Raw genomic sequence first — 16,701 nt, 5'->3', positions numbered from 1 at the left:
TTGAAGGCAGTGGTGGCTGGAGCTGAAGCATGTAGAAGCCAACCAGATACCTCTTCCTGTCGTGTCTGGGCATCTCCATGATGTCTCATGTGCGCTAATTTGGGCTTTTTATGTATCAATAGTACCTATGATAAAGAATTATTATAGTTAGTAGAAAAAGGCAAACATCCCAAAAGGAAAATTGGCAAATGACATGAAAAGATATTTCAGAAGAAACACAAATGGCAATTTAACGTGAAAAGATATTCAGCCTCATTAGTAATTGAGGAAGTGCAAATGAAGGTCACACTAAGATACCATTTTTACTCACCAGACTGGCAAAAATTAAGAAGTCTAACAATGGCCAGTATTTGTGAATGTGAATCAGTGGAAATGTTTATGCACTGCTGGTAAAGGTGTAAATTAATTCAAAAATTAGACTAGTAACTAATTTGGAGAAAAATTTAGTATTTGAAGTTGGATCTCACATTCTTCACAACTCAGCATATCCTTGCTGTCCCCCAACTCACTGTTTACCTAGAAATACTTTTGCGTTTGTACACAGATGAAATTGGACAAATGTTCATGGCAACATTATAATAGCAAAAAGCTGAAAAAACCCAGATTTCCACCAGCAGGAAAATGCACCGATAAATTTTAGTGTATTTACATTGTAATATTTTATAGCAGTAAATAAATTACAGCAGCATGCAATAGCAGGGCTGAATCTTAGTAACAATGAAAGAAAAAAGTTGCAGAACACTACATACTGTAAGATATCATTTTTGGCAAGCTCAAAAAGAAACAGAAGTAAACAATGTATATATAAGTGGTAAAACTGGAAAAGATGTTTAGGGTAAAAGTCAGGAGAAGGGTTATCTCTTGCACAGGTAAATGTAGCAGTGCTGTTACTGTTCTATTTCACAAATTAAAGGGTGGATTTAATTTGTCATTATGACGTGTATGTATGTAATTTTATTCACTTATAGATTAAAAATATTACATGCAAATTTTGCAGGTTAAATTTAGCCCTAATTCTACCAAAAGGAAAAAAAAAGATTAAGAAATTAAAACAACTAAAATTGGAGAGGTAGATGAACCATCAGAGAATATGGACTCCGAAAAACAATCTGAGGGTTTTGAAGGGGCGGGGAGTGGGAAGTTGGGTGAGCCTGGTGGTGGGTATTATGGAGGGCACGTATTGCATGGAGCGCTGGGTGTGGTGCATAAACAATGAATTCCGGTACGGTAAAAAGAAATTTAAAAAATAAAAAATTTTTTTTAAAAAGAAGGACATTAAAACAAGCATTTCCTCATTCCTTTAGCTACAGATCTGTCCCAAAGCCAGCAGTCGGGGCCACAGGTCTTGGTGTTTCCCAGTCCCAACAAAGGTTTCTTAACTTTGTTGAGAAGCCAACAGAGGTTTCATAGACCCTCTTTCACACCGTGTTGGTGAGAAAAATATGTAGTGTCTCCATGTTAAAACAATCCAGGCATACAGTATTTTATTCCAGTGGACTGCTAAGTAATAAGCACAGAAGAGGGGTTCTTTAGGGAAGTCAGAGTCTCAGTGCTACCAGCTGGAAGGAGAAATACAGGTATCTATTGTAATATCATTTACATTTTTTTCAGAGCCCTTGGCTTTGGTGAGGCCAGTTCATCTTAGCCAATGAGTAACTTAAAGTTTTAATGTCAAAGTGTAAAAGAATAGGTCATGGGATTAAGTAAAGATGCTTTTAAGCATTGTATAGTTTCCTACTCTATCAGTCATGAGGCCTGTTCACCAGTGCCTTAAGACCGTGGGAGAAAAAAATAAAGAAGAAGAAGAAAAGGAAGGAAGGAAGGCAAGGGAAAAAACTTAAGTCCAAAATTCAGCATAGTAATTGTAATTTTCTTAACCTACACCATTCCTTCTTGATTTTGAAACATTGAAGTCTAGTTATTGGTCGTAATCAGTACTACTGAAACTTGTAGCTTTGTGAGGCTTTAAAAGCCTGGAGACCCAATACAACGCATCAACTACCTTGCCTTAGTTTCCCCATTAGCCAGACCCCACTCTTGTGCTTCCCAAGTGCTTAACTCTCTTTTCTCTCACTACCTGATACTGCCATCATCTGTTAATATGTTTGTTTTCCTTCATATTATTTAGAGCACCTCAAGGGCATTCGTCTTTATTTCTCCAGTGCCTGGCATAGGTGGGAGCCCAGTGAATGTATGCTGAATGGACCTGAACTGGTCCCAGTTAAAATGTGTCTTCACACAGTATGGTTCCCCACTCCCAGTATCCTCACTGGGCCTCTGGCTCATACCAAAGCAGGGGCTCTTGTAGTGGTGTGTTGAATGTGTTGAGTATGTCAGGAAGCAGGCCTTTGTGTGCCCCACCCCCGACCCCAGGAACACAGGCAGCTACCTAAAAATGCCCTCTTCACATTAGTCAGAAATCTAACGGAAAACATAACATTGGAAAGAACAGGAAAGAAAGGAATTACAAATATAACTCATTTAATTAAGTCAGTTATGCCCTTAGTTTTTACAAAAGGACCTTTAGTCTACGCTGTTGTTATCTTCTATTGTGTAGCATATCCACAGTTTATAAATCCATTTTTCTTAATGGTATTCAAAAAAATACACTGTCTTAACTTTCAGGGCAATTTTAACAACATCATAATTTCTACTTTGCATACACAATATAGAAAGTCCCACTGAAATTATTTTTTATTTACCTGTTTTTCATACTGGAAATGTGAGGGTCTGGCAAAGAAAAGAACACAGTTATGGGATAGAAGGTGGGGAGGATTGGAGAAAAATTAAGAAAATTTTTACTTATTTATAATGAAATTTTGAAGAATGATAACAAACTAAGGTGTTATAATATAGTGATATAATATATTGGGGAAAAGACCAAAGTAAGGGGGCTCCTGGGTGGCTCAATGGGTTAAAGCCTCTGCCTTTGGCTCAGGTCATGATCCCAGAGTCCTGGGATCGAGCCCCGAATCAGGCTCTCTACATCAGCAGGGAGCCTGCTTCCCTCTCTCTGTCTCTCTGCCTGCCTCTCTGCCTACTTGTGTTCTCTGTCAAATAAATAAAATCTTTAAAGTAAAAAAAAAAAGAACAAAGAAAGAATTTTGCAGAATTTCTTTCTGCCCATTTTTACTAATAAATAGCTGAGTGATCTTAGGAAGATCATTTAACTTCAGTTTTCTTGTCTGTGAAATGAATGTACAAGGACATGTATAAGTGTGTGTTTACTCATGCATTCACACTTTTATATAAAACCTCTCTGTTACCGGAAGAGGTTAGGAAGAAACTAAATTTTGTCACCACAGAGATTAAATAAAGTAAGAGCCTTTACTGTCAGATGATATGAATTTGAAAATTACCAAAGAGCACTTTAGGCGTTCCCCCACCCCTAAAGAGGAGAAGCTTCACCCAAAGAGGTCTGAGACCTGGTTCTGAACCAAGTGGATTAAATTCTTTTTTTTTCTTATTATGTTATGTTAGTCACCATATAGTACATCATTAGTTTTTGATGTAGTGTTCCATGATTCATTGCTTGTGTATAAAACTCAGTGCTCCATGCAATACTTGCCCTCCTGAATACCCATCACCGGGCTAACCCATCCCCCCAACCCCCTTCCCTCTGAAACCCTCAGTTTCCCAGAGTCCATAGTCAAGGGTATACGAGTAGCTGAGCTCCCCTGCTAGAACCTCCGAACAAACTCTCAAGTGGATTAAATTCTTATTCAGGAAGGAAAAGTCAACTACAGCAGAGTAGTCTAGAAGTATTGGCTGATTCCGTTAGAAAATCTTTAAGCAGTAATTCTGATCTCGCCTGGAGATTATAAGGGAGAATATTCATACGCTCAGCTCTGGGACAGGAATGTGCTTTAGAAGCACATTTTAGAAGTGCTTTACTCCTACAAGAGCCCTCCAGAGATTTCTGAGACCTCAGAGTCCGACTGGCAGACGGTGCCTGGTTACAGTTGAGTCAGAATTATGTTACGTGTCATTTCTGTGGTAAGTCAAATATTTCAGTATAGACAGTGATATCTTAACTAGACCTGATTTGGGTCAGATTTTTCTCAAAACATCCTTCTGCCTGTTTATGCTTGTCTTACCTTTTTGGGGAGTCCATCATTTTTACGTCCTCAGGACCATGAGTTTGAGTTTTCTGTACTGAGTATGCTTAATCTGGGCTTTCTGAAGTAGCAGCCCGAGTACTCCAAGATGCAGCAAGGCCGGGCGCTCCTTGTTTGAGAACCCTTCCTGACTGAGCGTAGCATAGAGTGAGATTTCTTTTCACCTCAGCTGCTGAGACTTGTCTTGAGCCTTAGCTCTAAGCTCACGGCCATTGTGACCAGGTGAACCCAAGAACCCAAGTACCTGGGACACTGCTGTCCAGCAGTGTGCCCAGCTTCCACCTTGGCTCACCACCCTGCTGGGAATGCCCTCTGCTCAGGATCTCCACCTGTTTGTTTGGGTCCTTCACAACTTACCCAACTCTTTCCAGGCACTTCTCATGGGAGATATTTTTCCTGTGTCCCTGCTACACGTAGCTCCCACCTAGATGCTCCCCAACCTTACAACATCCAGTATTATACCTTCTAGAAACTCCTATTGCTGTGCCCCACACCTCAGGACATACTTTCTGGTGCTGTCAGAACCACCCTTGAGGGAGGCCTGGGTGGCTCGGTCATTGAGTGTCTGCCTTCAGCTCAGGTCATGATCCTGGTATCCTGGGATCTAGTCCCACATCAGGTTCCTTGCTCTTGGCGGGGAGCCTGCTTCTCCCTCTCCAGCTCCCCTGTGCTTGTGTTCCTTCTCTCGCTTTCTCTCTCTCCCATAAATAAGTACAATCTTAAAAACAAAAACAAAACAAAAAAAAAACCTTGATCAACCCAGGTTAATCGCTTGTACATGAACACTGTGACTTGAACTGTTAGCCATCCCTAAGGGAGCCAGCCCACAGCCCTGTTATCTCCCTGGCCATTATGGGTTTCTTCCCATCGCAGGCACCTGCTGCTGGGATCCCAGTGTGTGCCAATGCCTCTTAGGGAGGGTTCCAACTCCAGTCATGCCAGCATGCTCAGAAGTTCTCCAAGGATGTAAAAGGAGGTTATTATGGAAAAAGGAGTCTAACTGTTCTCTGCCTCCACTGAGAATAAACGCAGAGGAAACAATGAGTAATGTGTGTACAAAAATGCTTCAGTACTGGAACATAAAATTTTGTATCAATAGGCAAAGTGAGATACAGATTGTTGTATTAAGTAGTACCCTCAGTTAAAATACAGTTATTTGGAGGAGGCTAGGTAGCTCAGTCGGTCAAGCGTCTGTCTTCAGCTCAGGTCATGATCTCAGGGTCCTGGGATTGAGCCCCCATGTAGAGCTCCCTGCTCAGTGGGGAGTCTGATTCTCCCTCTCTTTCTGCCTCTCCCCCGCCTACTCATGCATGGTTTTTTTCTCTCTCTCTCTTTGTACCCCCCAAATAAATAAATAAAATATTTTAAAAAATAAAATATAGCTATTTACCTGCTGCAACGTAATGTGAAAAATTACAGAATCATAGCAGCAAAAGCCTTACACCAACAATCTAAAATGAAGGCTCTAAAGCTAAACATTGTTCTTTCAAAGATGTATTTAGTTGGGAAAATATAAAGCTGAGGAGGTGGGCAGCCCAGGTCTTGATGGAGAGAGAGTGCACCCAGTAGTAGGTCTCTAAGGCTCTAGAGACAGATGTCCCTCATTGGCTCTCACCCAGACTGAATCCATTACACCTGCTGAGTCTGTCCAGAGTGCATTTCCTCCCAGGGACCATGAACTGGCCAGCCATCCAGATGTGCCATGTATATTCTGCCACCTGTTTTGAAGAAACATCTGGTGTTTTTATTACCTTGCTATTGCTGGGAGAATTTTCCATTCTCCTCTAGGGCCCTCCATTCTTTTGAGTGATGATGTTTGTATTGCTGCATACAGGTTCAAATGTTCTGTCCAGCTTTCCTCCTTTTTGTGCAGTGTTGACTCATTTTCCCCAGATATTTGTTCATATGCTGCTTGCTGTAGTCTCTTGATCTCTTTTGCCAAATGACACTAAGGCATTTTTGAAGTGTTGGAAGCCTTTCGCTGGGGTTTTATCCAGCTGTCCTTGTTTGGTATGTTGGCAAGAGAGTCCCACTCTCCATTTGTGTAGAATTTGCCCATTATTTCTATTCTTCCCTCTCAAGTGGAACCAGGTTAGCAAATGATGGAAAATTAAATCCAGATGATTTGTGATAAGGAATATGTTTTTTGAAAAAGACCATGGTCATAGAGAATGCTCAGAATGAGGTTATGCAAATGTTTCTATTATCACACTTTCAAGTGGTACAGGCACTCTTGATTCTGATGCAAGGCAAGGCAATTCTGGTTAGCTTTTTAGTTCTTTAATTCTTCTCTTTTAAATAGCAAAACTCACTAAAGCATAAAAGAATTAGGTCTTCAAAAGAACCTGCCTCGTAATCACCTGTGTGCTTCATAGCCCAACAGAGATGATGAATAAATTTGCTTTGGTCTCACAGTTTATAATTTACCAATGCATTATTGTAACCGAAATGGTTGTCACACTCTTTCATTTCAGGAAACATGTGATCTGAGTAAGATAAAACCTGAAGCCAGAAGATACTTGGAAAAGTCGATTAAAATGGGAAAAAGGAATGGGCTACATCTTCCAGAACAAGTACAAAATGTGAGTTTATGTTTCTTTTTCTTATTGGAAAAAAAAAGAATAAATAAAATACAACAAACAGATTGGGAAACAACATATTTGTAATATAGAAAATAATGCATAATACAAATCCATTTACAATGTATTTGGTAGTCAGTGGTTTTAAATTCTACAACTCCTCTTAATCTCATGGTGACTTACAGACAAATGATAATTTTTTTTAATCCTCTGCAAATTATATTTGTTTCATGTGTGCTGGGCTTATTTTCCCTGCTGTAGTATACATTTTCTTATGGCTGGTTCCAAGTTTTAGTAGATGATTAGCACTCTCACTCCCTTGGTCACTAGTAATAAAATTTTTATGATGGAGAGTTTTAATATAAGCAATTTGGAATAGAATATCCTATGATTAAAACAGTTGAGGGCACTTGGGTGGCTCAGTTGGTTAAGCAACTGCCTTTGGCTCAGGTCATGATCCCACCGTCCTGGGACTGGGTCCCGAGTCAGGCTCCCTGCTCAGTGGGGAGCCTGTTTCTCCCTCTCCCTCTGCCTGCCTCTCTGCCTGCTTGTGCTCAATGTATGTCAAATAAATAAATAAAATCTTTAAAAAAAAAACAAAACTGTTGACCCATGAACAACCTGGGGGTTGAGGTGGCAACCCCCCCGCACATTCAAAAATCCATATAACTTCTTACTCCCCAAAAATGTAACTACTAACAGCCTGCCATTGACCAGAAGCTTAACCCATAACATAGTTGATTAACATGTGTTTCATATGTTTCATGTTTTATATATACTGTCTTCTTAAAGTAAGCCAGAAAAAAGAAAATGTTGTTGAGAAAATTACAAGCAAGAAAAAACACATTTATAGTATTGAACTTTATTTATTGAAAAAAATCTACATATGTTGCCCCAGATGGTTCAAATCCCTATTGCTCAAGGGCTAACTACCTATGCCCTTTAACGGAAGACAGATTAGCTACCGAAAAGTGCTTCTCAAACTTTTTCTTTTATCTAATGCTGATCTCATCTTCCAGTTTCAGAAGTAAACCCAGCTCCAGAATTAAATCATTCTTCTTGGATAGGACATATAACCTTTGATCTGTTTCCTGGTCATTCTAACAATAGAACCAGAAACAAGTGTGAAAGACATCCGAACCAAGTGATGTCAGCACAGTAGATACAACTGAAGGTACCACTGAGATACAGGTACCTTTCTGTCATCTAAATGCCCTTCGAACACCTTGTATCCTTTTAAGCCTAGTTAGAGGAGAAATGTGTGACTGATCTCACTTACCTTACCTTTTGTCTTCCGGGTCAGGCATCATTTCCATTAGGGGCATTGTATTAATTGAAATGTATTTACAACTGACAAAACCATTGACATGGTTTAAACAATAAAAGAGATTTATTTGCTTGTATAACTAGAAGATCCACCATCCAGAAGGACATAGAGAAGGCTCCCTCGAACCTCCCCTCCTGTCTTAATGGCCCAAGTTGGATCATATGCCTAATCCTGAATCCCTCTTTAGTCAGGAGAATGCCATGCCTGGCTTACCTGAACCAGTCCATACTTTAGTAGGGATGAGATTACCTAACTGGTGTAGAGTTACCCTAGCACTTCAGGTGTAGGTCCCACCCAAATTACAGGACTAATGTAGAATGGGGGAGAGGTAGAAGGGAACTTGGGGTGATAACCAGAGTGTCCAAAAACAGTACTGCACAGTATGTGTTCCATCAGCAGACTCAACTTTAGTGCACATCAGAATTACCAGGTTATTCTTCTACGCAGTAGAACAGTAAGCAAGTGTGAAAGACATCCAGGCCAAGTGATGGTTTACAGCAAAACTCTAAGTACAGTATTCCACCTCTCAGACTTTGTGTTTCAGTTGGCTTGATGTGGGTCTCAAGATATCCGTTTCTAACAAATTCCTGGGTAATGTTGAGGCTTCTGGCCAGGGCTGTTATGATTGATGTGAATTTCATTATCTAGCATTTTTAGAAGAGGGGGCGGTTAACAAAAATGTTTCATGTTTTTTCATGTGGTTTCCTTTGATTTCTCACCTAACAGTTTTTATACAAATGTTAAGGCCCATATCAACTTAATTTACAAAGATATCTAAAACTAAGACATGACCTGTTTTACAAAGCAGCAATAGAATTGATTCTCTCTCAGTTTACTATGGCACCAAATACTGGTTTCTATATTAAAACTTTGAAAGGAAAAGACTAAAAGATGCTAATTATTAACAGGCTACTAGAATCATTCATTCAGCCAGCAGCTATTTATTGTGTGTGTATATATTATGTGCCTGAGTCTGCTTTGACTATACCTCCTAAATTTATTTAGTTCTTACAAGCTTACAATTATTTTTTTTAAGATTTTATTTATTTATTTGAGAGAGAGAGTGAGAAAGAGCATGAGAGGGGAGAAGGTCAGAGGGAGAAGCAGATGCCCCACTCAGCAGAGTGCCTGATGCGAGACTTGATCCTTAGACTCCGGGATCATGACCTGAGCCAAAGGCAGTCTATTAACCAGCTGAGCCACCCAGGTGCCCAGTTTACGACTAATTTCTAACACATCCCTGGGATTGCCTTTTTGTACATGTTGCATAAAGATCCTCATGGACACAGCATAGAAGACTGCAGGAAACTATTTTATGAAACACATCTTTAAAAAACATACTTTCTGAGGGTTGGGCATAGAAGCCAATCTTCATATAAAAGTGAAACTTATTTGACTCATGGCATTAAAATGAAGGTTTCATTTTATTGCTAATATCCTATCTTTGTATCTTCTGTTCAGGAAATCAAAGCCATGAAGAAAAGAATGAGTGAGCTATGTATTGACTTCAACAAAAACCTCAATGAGGACGATACCTTCCTTGTATTTTCCAAGGCTGAACTTGGTAAAATTTTGAGTTTTTTCTGGTTAAATAATATGTTTGGAAAAGAATGTTACCTCACAGTTTGCCAGATCAAAGTTGAAAGAAGTCTTTAAAAAATGACCCTATACCTTCTACAGAACCCATCACCCCTTCTACAAAAAAGACAGCTGAACCATGCCTAGGTTGTATGCTAATAAAAATGTGTAAACTATTTCTAGAGACATTCCAAAGGACATTTCATAATATTTCTTGGTAATTATGCCTTCAGTAGCTTGAAATTTTTTGCCTTATAATATCGCCTACATTGTAACTTACACTAGTCTCTTCTTAACCTGTTCTGGATCTTTCTTGGCTTAGTTTTGCCTGTTCTCCATCAAAACACCATCTGCACAAGTGCACTGAAGCCTATTCACATTTTGAATTACCAACCACCTGTCCTCTAATCACCACCCCCATTCCAGTAACATCAAATGATATTGTAAGGATTGTCATTATTTTACTTGAATTTTAATTACTCCACAGAATTCCTAGAGCTTCTTAAAGGCACTGTGCCAATGCTAAATAAACTAATAATGAGTGGAAAAATTGATGTATGAAAAAATGATTTTTTTGCAGGTGCTCTTCCTGATGATTTCATTGACAGTTTAGAAAAGACAGATGATGACAAGTATAAAATTACCTTAAAATATCCACACTATTTTCCTGTCATGAAGAAATGTTGTATCCCTGAAACTAGAAGGAAGATGGAAATGGCTTTTAATACGAGGTGCAAAGAGGTACTCTGAATGTTTGTCTTTTTTTTTTTTGTTTTCATGGAGATTTTTAAGAAAAGGGTTTGCGTTGTTTACTAGTGTTGAAGTCAGCTCAGAGACCAACATGCCTATTTGAGTATTATGCCTCCTGATTCCTGAAGGCTGCTAGCTTTTCCCTGGCTTACTGGGAGCCTTGGTGCGGCCACAGCCTAAGCAGTTCTAATTAAAATAGAATGGGTTAAATAAACTAAAAGTTGTATTCTTTTACGAAGTCAACAGTCCAGGGCTGGTGGAGTACCTCCCTGTCCTCAGCAAGTGACTTCCAAGGCCATCCCATCACCATTTCCCAGCCTGTTTGGAAGAGGGAAAGTAGAAGACAGAGACAGCACCTTTAAGAAGACCTGGAAGTAACATACATCAAGTCCATTCACCTCCTATTGACTCAGATTCCATCAGCTAGGCATATATCTTGCTGCAGGGGAATCTGGGAAATGGAGTCTGAGGGGATTCTATTACCAAAAGGTAAAAAGGAAGCATTGGAAACGCAGTCTCAGAGTCAGCTAGACATCTCCATCACAGTCTGCCTCTCTGGCTCTCTGGATAACTGTGAGTGCCTTTGTGAACCCATTCACTATATGCCAGATTATAACCAGTTACGGCCGTGAGCCCAAAGACCATGATGTCAGGAGCCCTCCCCACTTGTAGCTTCCTCATGATCTAGCAGCCTATGAAAGAGAGGGCATGTGGTCTGGTTTGTTCATCCCCAGGACACACAGCCACTGGTAGTCTAGGAACAGAGTAACCATGCTAAAAATGCCTATAAGGACAAGGAAAGAATGAGAAACATACAGCAGGCGCATACCAATTTTCAAAAACTGTTTGGCAGGAATTGTGAGGATTCCTTGCTCTGATGAAGTTCCTCGGATAGCTCATTAAAGTGATTTGGGTTTTCTTTTTCCTAGCAGAAATTTGTTTAGCAATTGTACTACATGATCCCTGGTTTTGCCTGCCAAGAATTCTTTCTTATCTGTTACCCTCCACAACCGTATCCTGGGCAGCTACTAGTAAAGATTCCTGCTGATGCTGGTTTGAAGCCTGAGGATTGCTTTAGAGATCAAATAACGACAAGCTTTTGTAGGTAAAGCTCATGATGCCTTTGGTAATATATTACCTTCAAAAACTAGTAGGTATCTTGTCTGTTTATGTCCAGATTCATGTTAAAATAATTCTACCCAAATAATTTTTTGGTCGGGTGTTTTTTTTGTTTGTTTAAGATTTTGTTTATTATTTGACGGAGAGAGACCACAAGTAGGCAGAGAGGCAGGCAGAGAGAGAGGAGGAAGCAGGCTCCCTGCCAAGCAGAGAGCCCGATGTAGGACTCAATCCCAGGACCCTGAGATCATGACCTGAGCCGAAGGCAGAGGTTTAACCCACTGAGCCACCCAGGTACCTGGTCAGTTGTTCCTAACCCTACTGGATCTTTTTACATTGGCTCATAAATCCTGTCCATCTTGCTTTTCTTCGATTTAACGCAATCTGCTTTGGGGCCTTCTGAAACAGTGGGCTTGAGGAGGAAGGCAGCATTCTTTAACTAACCTCTGCAATTCAGTAACTCTGAGTGACAGTCTTTTCTCCTGATATTCATAGGACAGAGCAATCGGCTCTGCCAGCCATCTCAAGTCTGAGATTGTAAGCCACAGCCAGAACCTCTGTTAGTAGAAGTCTTTTCCTTCCATCTTTGCAAACTGAATGGTCTCAGTTGAGTTCATCTCTCTCATGTAATCTTTCTAAAAGTCCAAATAGCAACAAACATGCACCAACATTAGTTCTTCCCCAGCAGTTGTCCCAGAGCAAAGTCTCAGTAGGTAATTGTTCTGCCTTCCAAGTTATGATGTGAAATCATTTTAACAAACGTTACCCATGGTATACTAAGGATTGCCAGCTTCCCAGCCAGCAATGTCTCTGTCCTCACTTTCTCTTCCTGTACATCTTTCCTTTTTCTTAGAGCAGTACCTTATTCCTAATATCAGCCTCTGTGTGTGTAAGGGTACAGGTTAAGCAGCTACACAAAAGCCAACCAAAAGCCCAGTGACTCAAATAAGATAAAAGCTGTTTCTCTTCAGAAAGGATTAGTGGTTGGCAGAGGCTGGGGCCACTGGGGAATTACTGTTTGATGGTTACCAAGTTTCCGTTTGGGGTGTTGGAAAAGTTTTGGAAACAGTGGTAGTGGTTGCACAACAGTTTGAACCGAATGCAATTAGTGCCACTGAGTTATGCACTTAAAAATGGCTAAAATGGGAGTTTCGGCGGGAGTGGAAAGGAGAGTGGACCCCAGAGATCCCTGAGCAGCCCCACCCCCATGGCCTAGTTACCATCACACCCAGGAAGAGGCGCAGCTGCCCTAGCTGGCCCAGTCCCCATCACTGTCACCAGGAGGAGCAGCAAGTGGGGGGAGGTGACCAGCCCCTGCCCACCCTCTGCTCTTCAGACACCAGGCGCAGTAGCCTGGGTGCCATCGCCTCCACGGTGGCCGTGGGCAATAGCAAAGTCATTACAACAAAGGTTCTGGGAACAGTGAAGTGGTTCTATCAACAGGAATGGAACCAAGGAAGGTATGTTTGTATACCAGACTGTCATAAAAAATAACCCCGGGAAGTACCTGTGCAGAAGAAGGCCAGCCCACCCGCAGGCCCCAGTTCACACCTGACCGCACCTGACCATTGGCAGCAACCACTCCTCCAGCCCTCCCTCACAGGGAGAAGCCCTGGAGGGCGCCGACAAGCAGGGTGCAGGAGAGCAAGGCAGGCCAGGGAGATGATTCTGCAGGGGTCCTCCTTGGCAGAGACCATCTACCATCTGAAGAGGACCGCTTTGAAGAAAGTAAGGAAAATTAAGATGAGAACCAATGTCAGAAGCACCTCAAGATCCCTGCCAGTTTCACTTCAGTGACCCATGCAGATGTCCAGAAAACTCCAAACCATGAGATTTCACAGAGACAAAAGCAGCCAATCTACAGCTGAGAGTTGGTTGGCTTGCAAGCCTGACAGGGCAGGGCTAAGAAAATGTGGGCTTATCGTCGATGACATCATTTGGTGTAGTCATCCAACAAGAAGAGGTAAAAAAGAAATTCCAGGAATAAAAAATGAGCAAAAGACTGTAGCCGAAGACCTTAACTGCTTGCATTGTACCCATTAAACAGGTAACCAGAATTTCTAATCTGCATGATCTATGAACCATGGGGTTTCTATTTTTACCAAAAAATGCCCCTTTTTGGTGATGATAAATGTGTTTGGTTTGGGTTTTGTTTTGTTTTGTTCTGTTTTAAGCCTGATTTTTCTCAATCCATCATGAAAGGTTTTTAAATTGTTTCATAACTGGTCAAGTTGAGATTTTTAAGGACCTCATTTTTAATTTGTAATAAAAGTTTACAACTTGTGGGGCGCCTGAGTGGCTCAGTGGGTTAAGGCCTCTGCCTTTGGCTTAGGTCATGATCTCAAGGTCCTGGGATCGAGCCCCACATCGGGCTTTCTGCTCAGCGGAGAGTCTGCTTCCTCCTCTCTCTCTCTCTCTGCCTGCCTCTCTGCTTACTTGTGATCTCTGTCTGTCAAATAAATAAATAATCTTTTTTTTAAAAAAGGTTTACAACTTGATTTTTTTTTCAAAAAGTTAGACGGCACACACCTGTTAATAAAAGTGTTAAACAATTTTTTAAATGGTTAAAGTGGCATTTTTGTTGTTGTTGTTATATATGTTTTACCACAGTTTTTGAAGAATGGTTTATTTCTCTTGCAACTAACAGTACAGAGATGAGTGATCCAGAGCTGGGGGAGTTAGCACCGCCATCCTCGGTATTATGGCTTCTGAAGTCACTGTTGTCATGTGCCGGTCACAGCTGGCAAGGCAATTATTTATACAGAGATGACTCAGGAATTTTACTCATCACCTCTTTGAGAGTCCCTTGTCCCATTGTAGATCATGTGGCCACACATAGTTTTAAGGAAGGCTAGGGAAGGTGGTCACAGTATCCTGTGTCCAGTAAAAACTCAGAAAATCCTTTTACTAAAAGAAAGAACTGTGGGGGGGAAGGAGAGAGATTTCAAGAAAACTGGCAGTCTATAGTGAGCTCTAGGAAATGGTGGAGCCTATATGAACCTGGGTAGCCTGATCTTGGCATGTGATCATCCTTAGAAACGTGTCTGTAAATATGATTTCATCCTTGAGGGGTAATTTTTCTTTGACCTCAACATTTATTAGTCTCTAGGAGATTACTTTTCCTTTCATTGTTAAAAAAATAAAGCAATATCATTATTTGTTTTCTTAATACATACATTAAAAAAAATTTTGTAATGACTTGAGACAAATCTCTGCAACATTCGTACATGTAGAGGGTTCCGTGGCATTAAGTTCACATTGCTGTGCAAACATCACCACCATGTGTCTTCAGGGTTTTTTGTCTTCTCCAGCTGAAACTGTACCCATTAAATGCTAACTCCCAACCCCACCCCACCCCCACCCCTGGCGTCCACTGTTTTCCTTTCTGGCTCTATGAATTTAACTCCTCTAGGAACCTCATGTAAGTTGGATTCATACAATATTTATGCTTTTCTGACTGACTGACTTTACTTAGCATAATACCTTCAAGTTATGGTTTAGCATGTATCAAAATTTCTTTCCCTTTTAAGACTGAATAATATTACATTGTATGTCTATACCACATTTTCTTATTTTTTTTAAGATTTTATCTATTTATTTGAGAGAGAGAAAGAGAGAGAGAGCATGTGAAGGGGGAGGGTCAGAGGGAGAAGCAGACTCCCTGCCTAACAGGGAACCTGATGTGGGACTCCATCTCACGACTCCAGGATCATGTCCTGAGCCAGAGGCATTCGATTAACCTGCTGAGCCACCCAGATGCCCCTATACCACATTTTCTTTATCCATTCATCCACTGATGGACATTTGGGCTACTTCCACCACTTGGCTATTATTCACATGATGGTGTAGTGAACACAGATGTACAGTTATCTCTTTGAGTTCCTGTGGAACACACATCCACAAGTGGAACAACTAGATCATATGGTAATTGTGTGTTTAATTTCTTAAGGACTTGCAATACTGTTTTCCATAGGAGCTACACTTGTTAGATTTGCATCAGCAGTATACAAAATCTCCAAATTCTTCACATCCTCATTAACACTCTTTTCTATTTTCTATTGTTCGTATAATAGCCGTACTAATGGGTGTGAAATTAAAGTGGCAAACTTGTGTTTATATGTATTTATAACTACCAAAAACAAATTTAAGTATCAATATTTGTTGTAGTCTTGTCAATGGAATTAAATGTGGAATCCCTGTAGTCCTTAAGATTACTTTTTCACTCCAAGTTTATAATACCTCCAATTTTATTAAGACTTCATAGCAATCTCCTGAGGCTTAAAAAGTCAATGATTTCAGAAGTAAAATTAGGTCATGATTTTTTTTTTTTAAAGTCTGTAACAGTGAAGTGGAATCATTTACTAGGAGGTTGAGACGGTTTAAAAATAATTGACAATTTTACCAACCTACAGATACATGTAATAACTTCCTTTTAATGCTTTGGATCCAATTAATGATTAGTCTGTGTTTTTGTTGTTGTTTGTTACTAGGAAAACACCGCAATTCTGCAGCAGCTACTTCCTCTGCGGGCCAAAGTAGCCAGACTCCTTGGCTATAGCACACATGCTGACTTTGTCCTTGAAATGAACACCGCAAAGAGTACAAGCCATGTAACAGCCTTTCTAGGTGGGGTCTTTTTTTAAATCAGTCGTATATTTCCATTTTTCTTCTTCTTTGACTGTTTCACTGTATTTACCTAAATGCATATGCTCGTGTTACGTATTTGTGCTTCACAGTTTGTCACAAATGTAAGATAAACATGTATTTGGCTCTTTACGGGACCTGGCAGTTTGAGAGGCAACCCCAGAGCGTGAGGTGACGGCAATGGCCTGAGAAGCCCTCTAAAGAGTTAGAAGGAAACTTAGGGAAGATACAAAGTGATCTAATTCTGGTGAGGCCTCTAAGAGAGTAGGTGAATATAGGCAGTCAAGAGGATAACTCAGATGAGAACATGCCAATTTTAAATTAAAGTAAATTAGGGAGAAAGTGAAATAGTCAAAATTAACCACAGTATAGAAATTGTGGTATCCATCCAAGAAGTGGAATTGCTGTATCCAAATAGACTTTCTTTATAGAGGGATTAGTGATAAAACCCATGGCTGTTAAAGGCATTGAGCAATTTTTAGTAATAGTGATCACAGGTTGCATCTGATTTATTTTCCCTGGCTTTTTGAGGAGCCTCATCTCATTGAAGAATAATCATGTACATGAGATGGTTTCACTATTGTTT

At 40.4% G+C, this 16,701-nt stretch overlaps 1 protein-coding gene across 1 annotated transcript in view; it reads left to right on the top strand.

Moving 5' to 3' along the window:
- The window catches only part of NLN (neurolysin), a 95,891-nt gene that overhangs the window by 48,205 nt on the left and 30,985 nt on the right, over positions 1–16,701 (top strand). The window contains exons 4-7 of the mRNA XM_080804236.1: positions 6,593–6,700; positions 9,486–9,588; positions 10,183–10,343; positions 15,962–16,097. Of these exons, the coding sequence (XP_080660362.1) occupies positions 6,593–6,700; positions 9,486–9,588; positions 10,183–10,343; positions 15,962–16,097 (508 nt within the window). The remainder of the gene's footprint in view (positions 1–6,592; positions 6,701–9,485; positions 9,589–10,182; positions 10,344–15,961; positions 16,098–16,701) is intronic.

This window comes from Martes martes, assembly GCF_963455335.1.
Source record: "Martes martes genome assembly, chromosome: 5".
Lineage (NCBI taxonomy): Eukaryota > Metazoa > Chordata > Mammalia > Carnivora > Mustelidae > Martes > Martes martes.
This window is presented reverse-complemented; position numbering and strand designations above follow the sequence as displayed.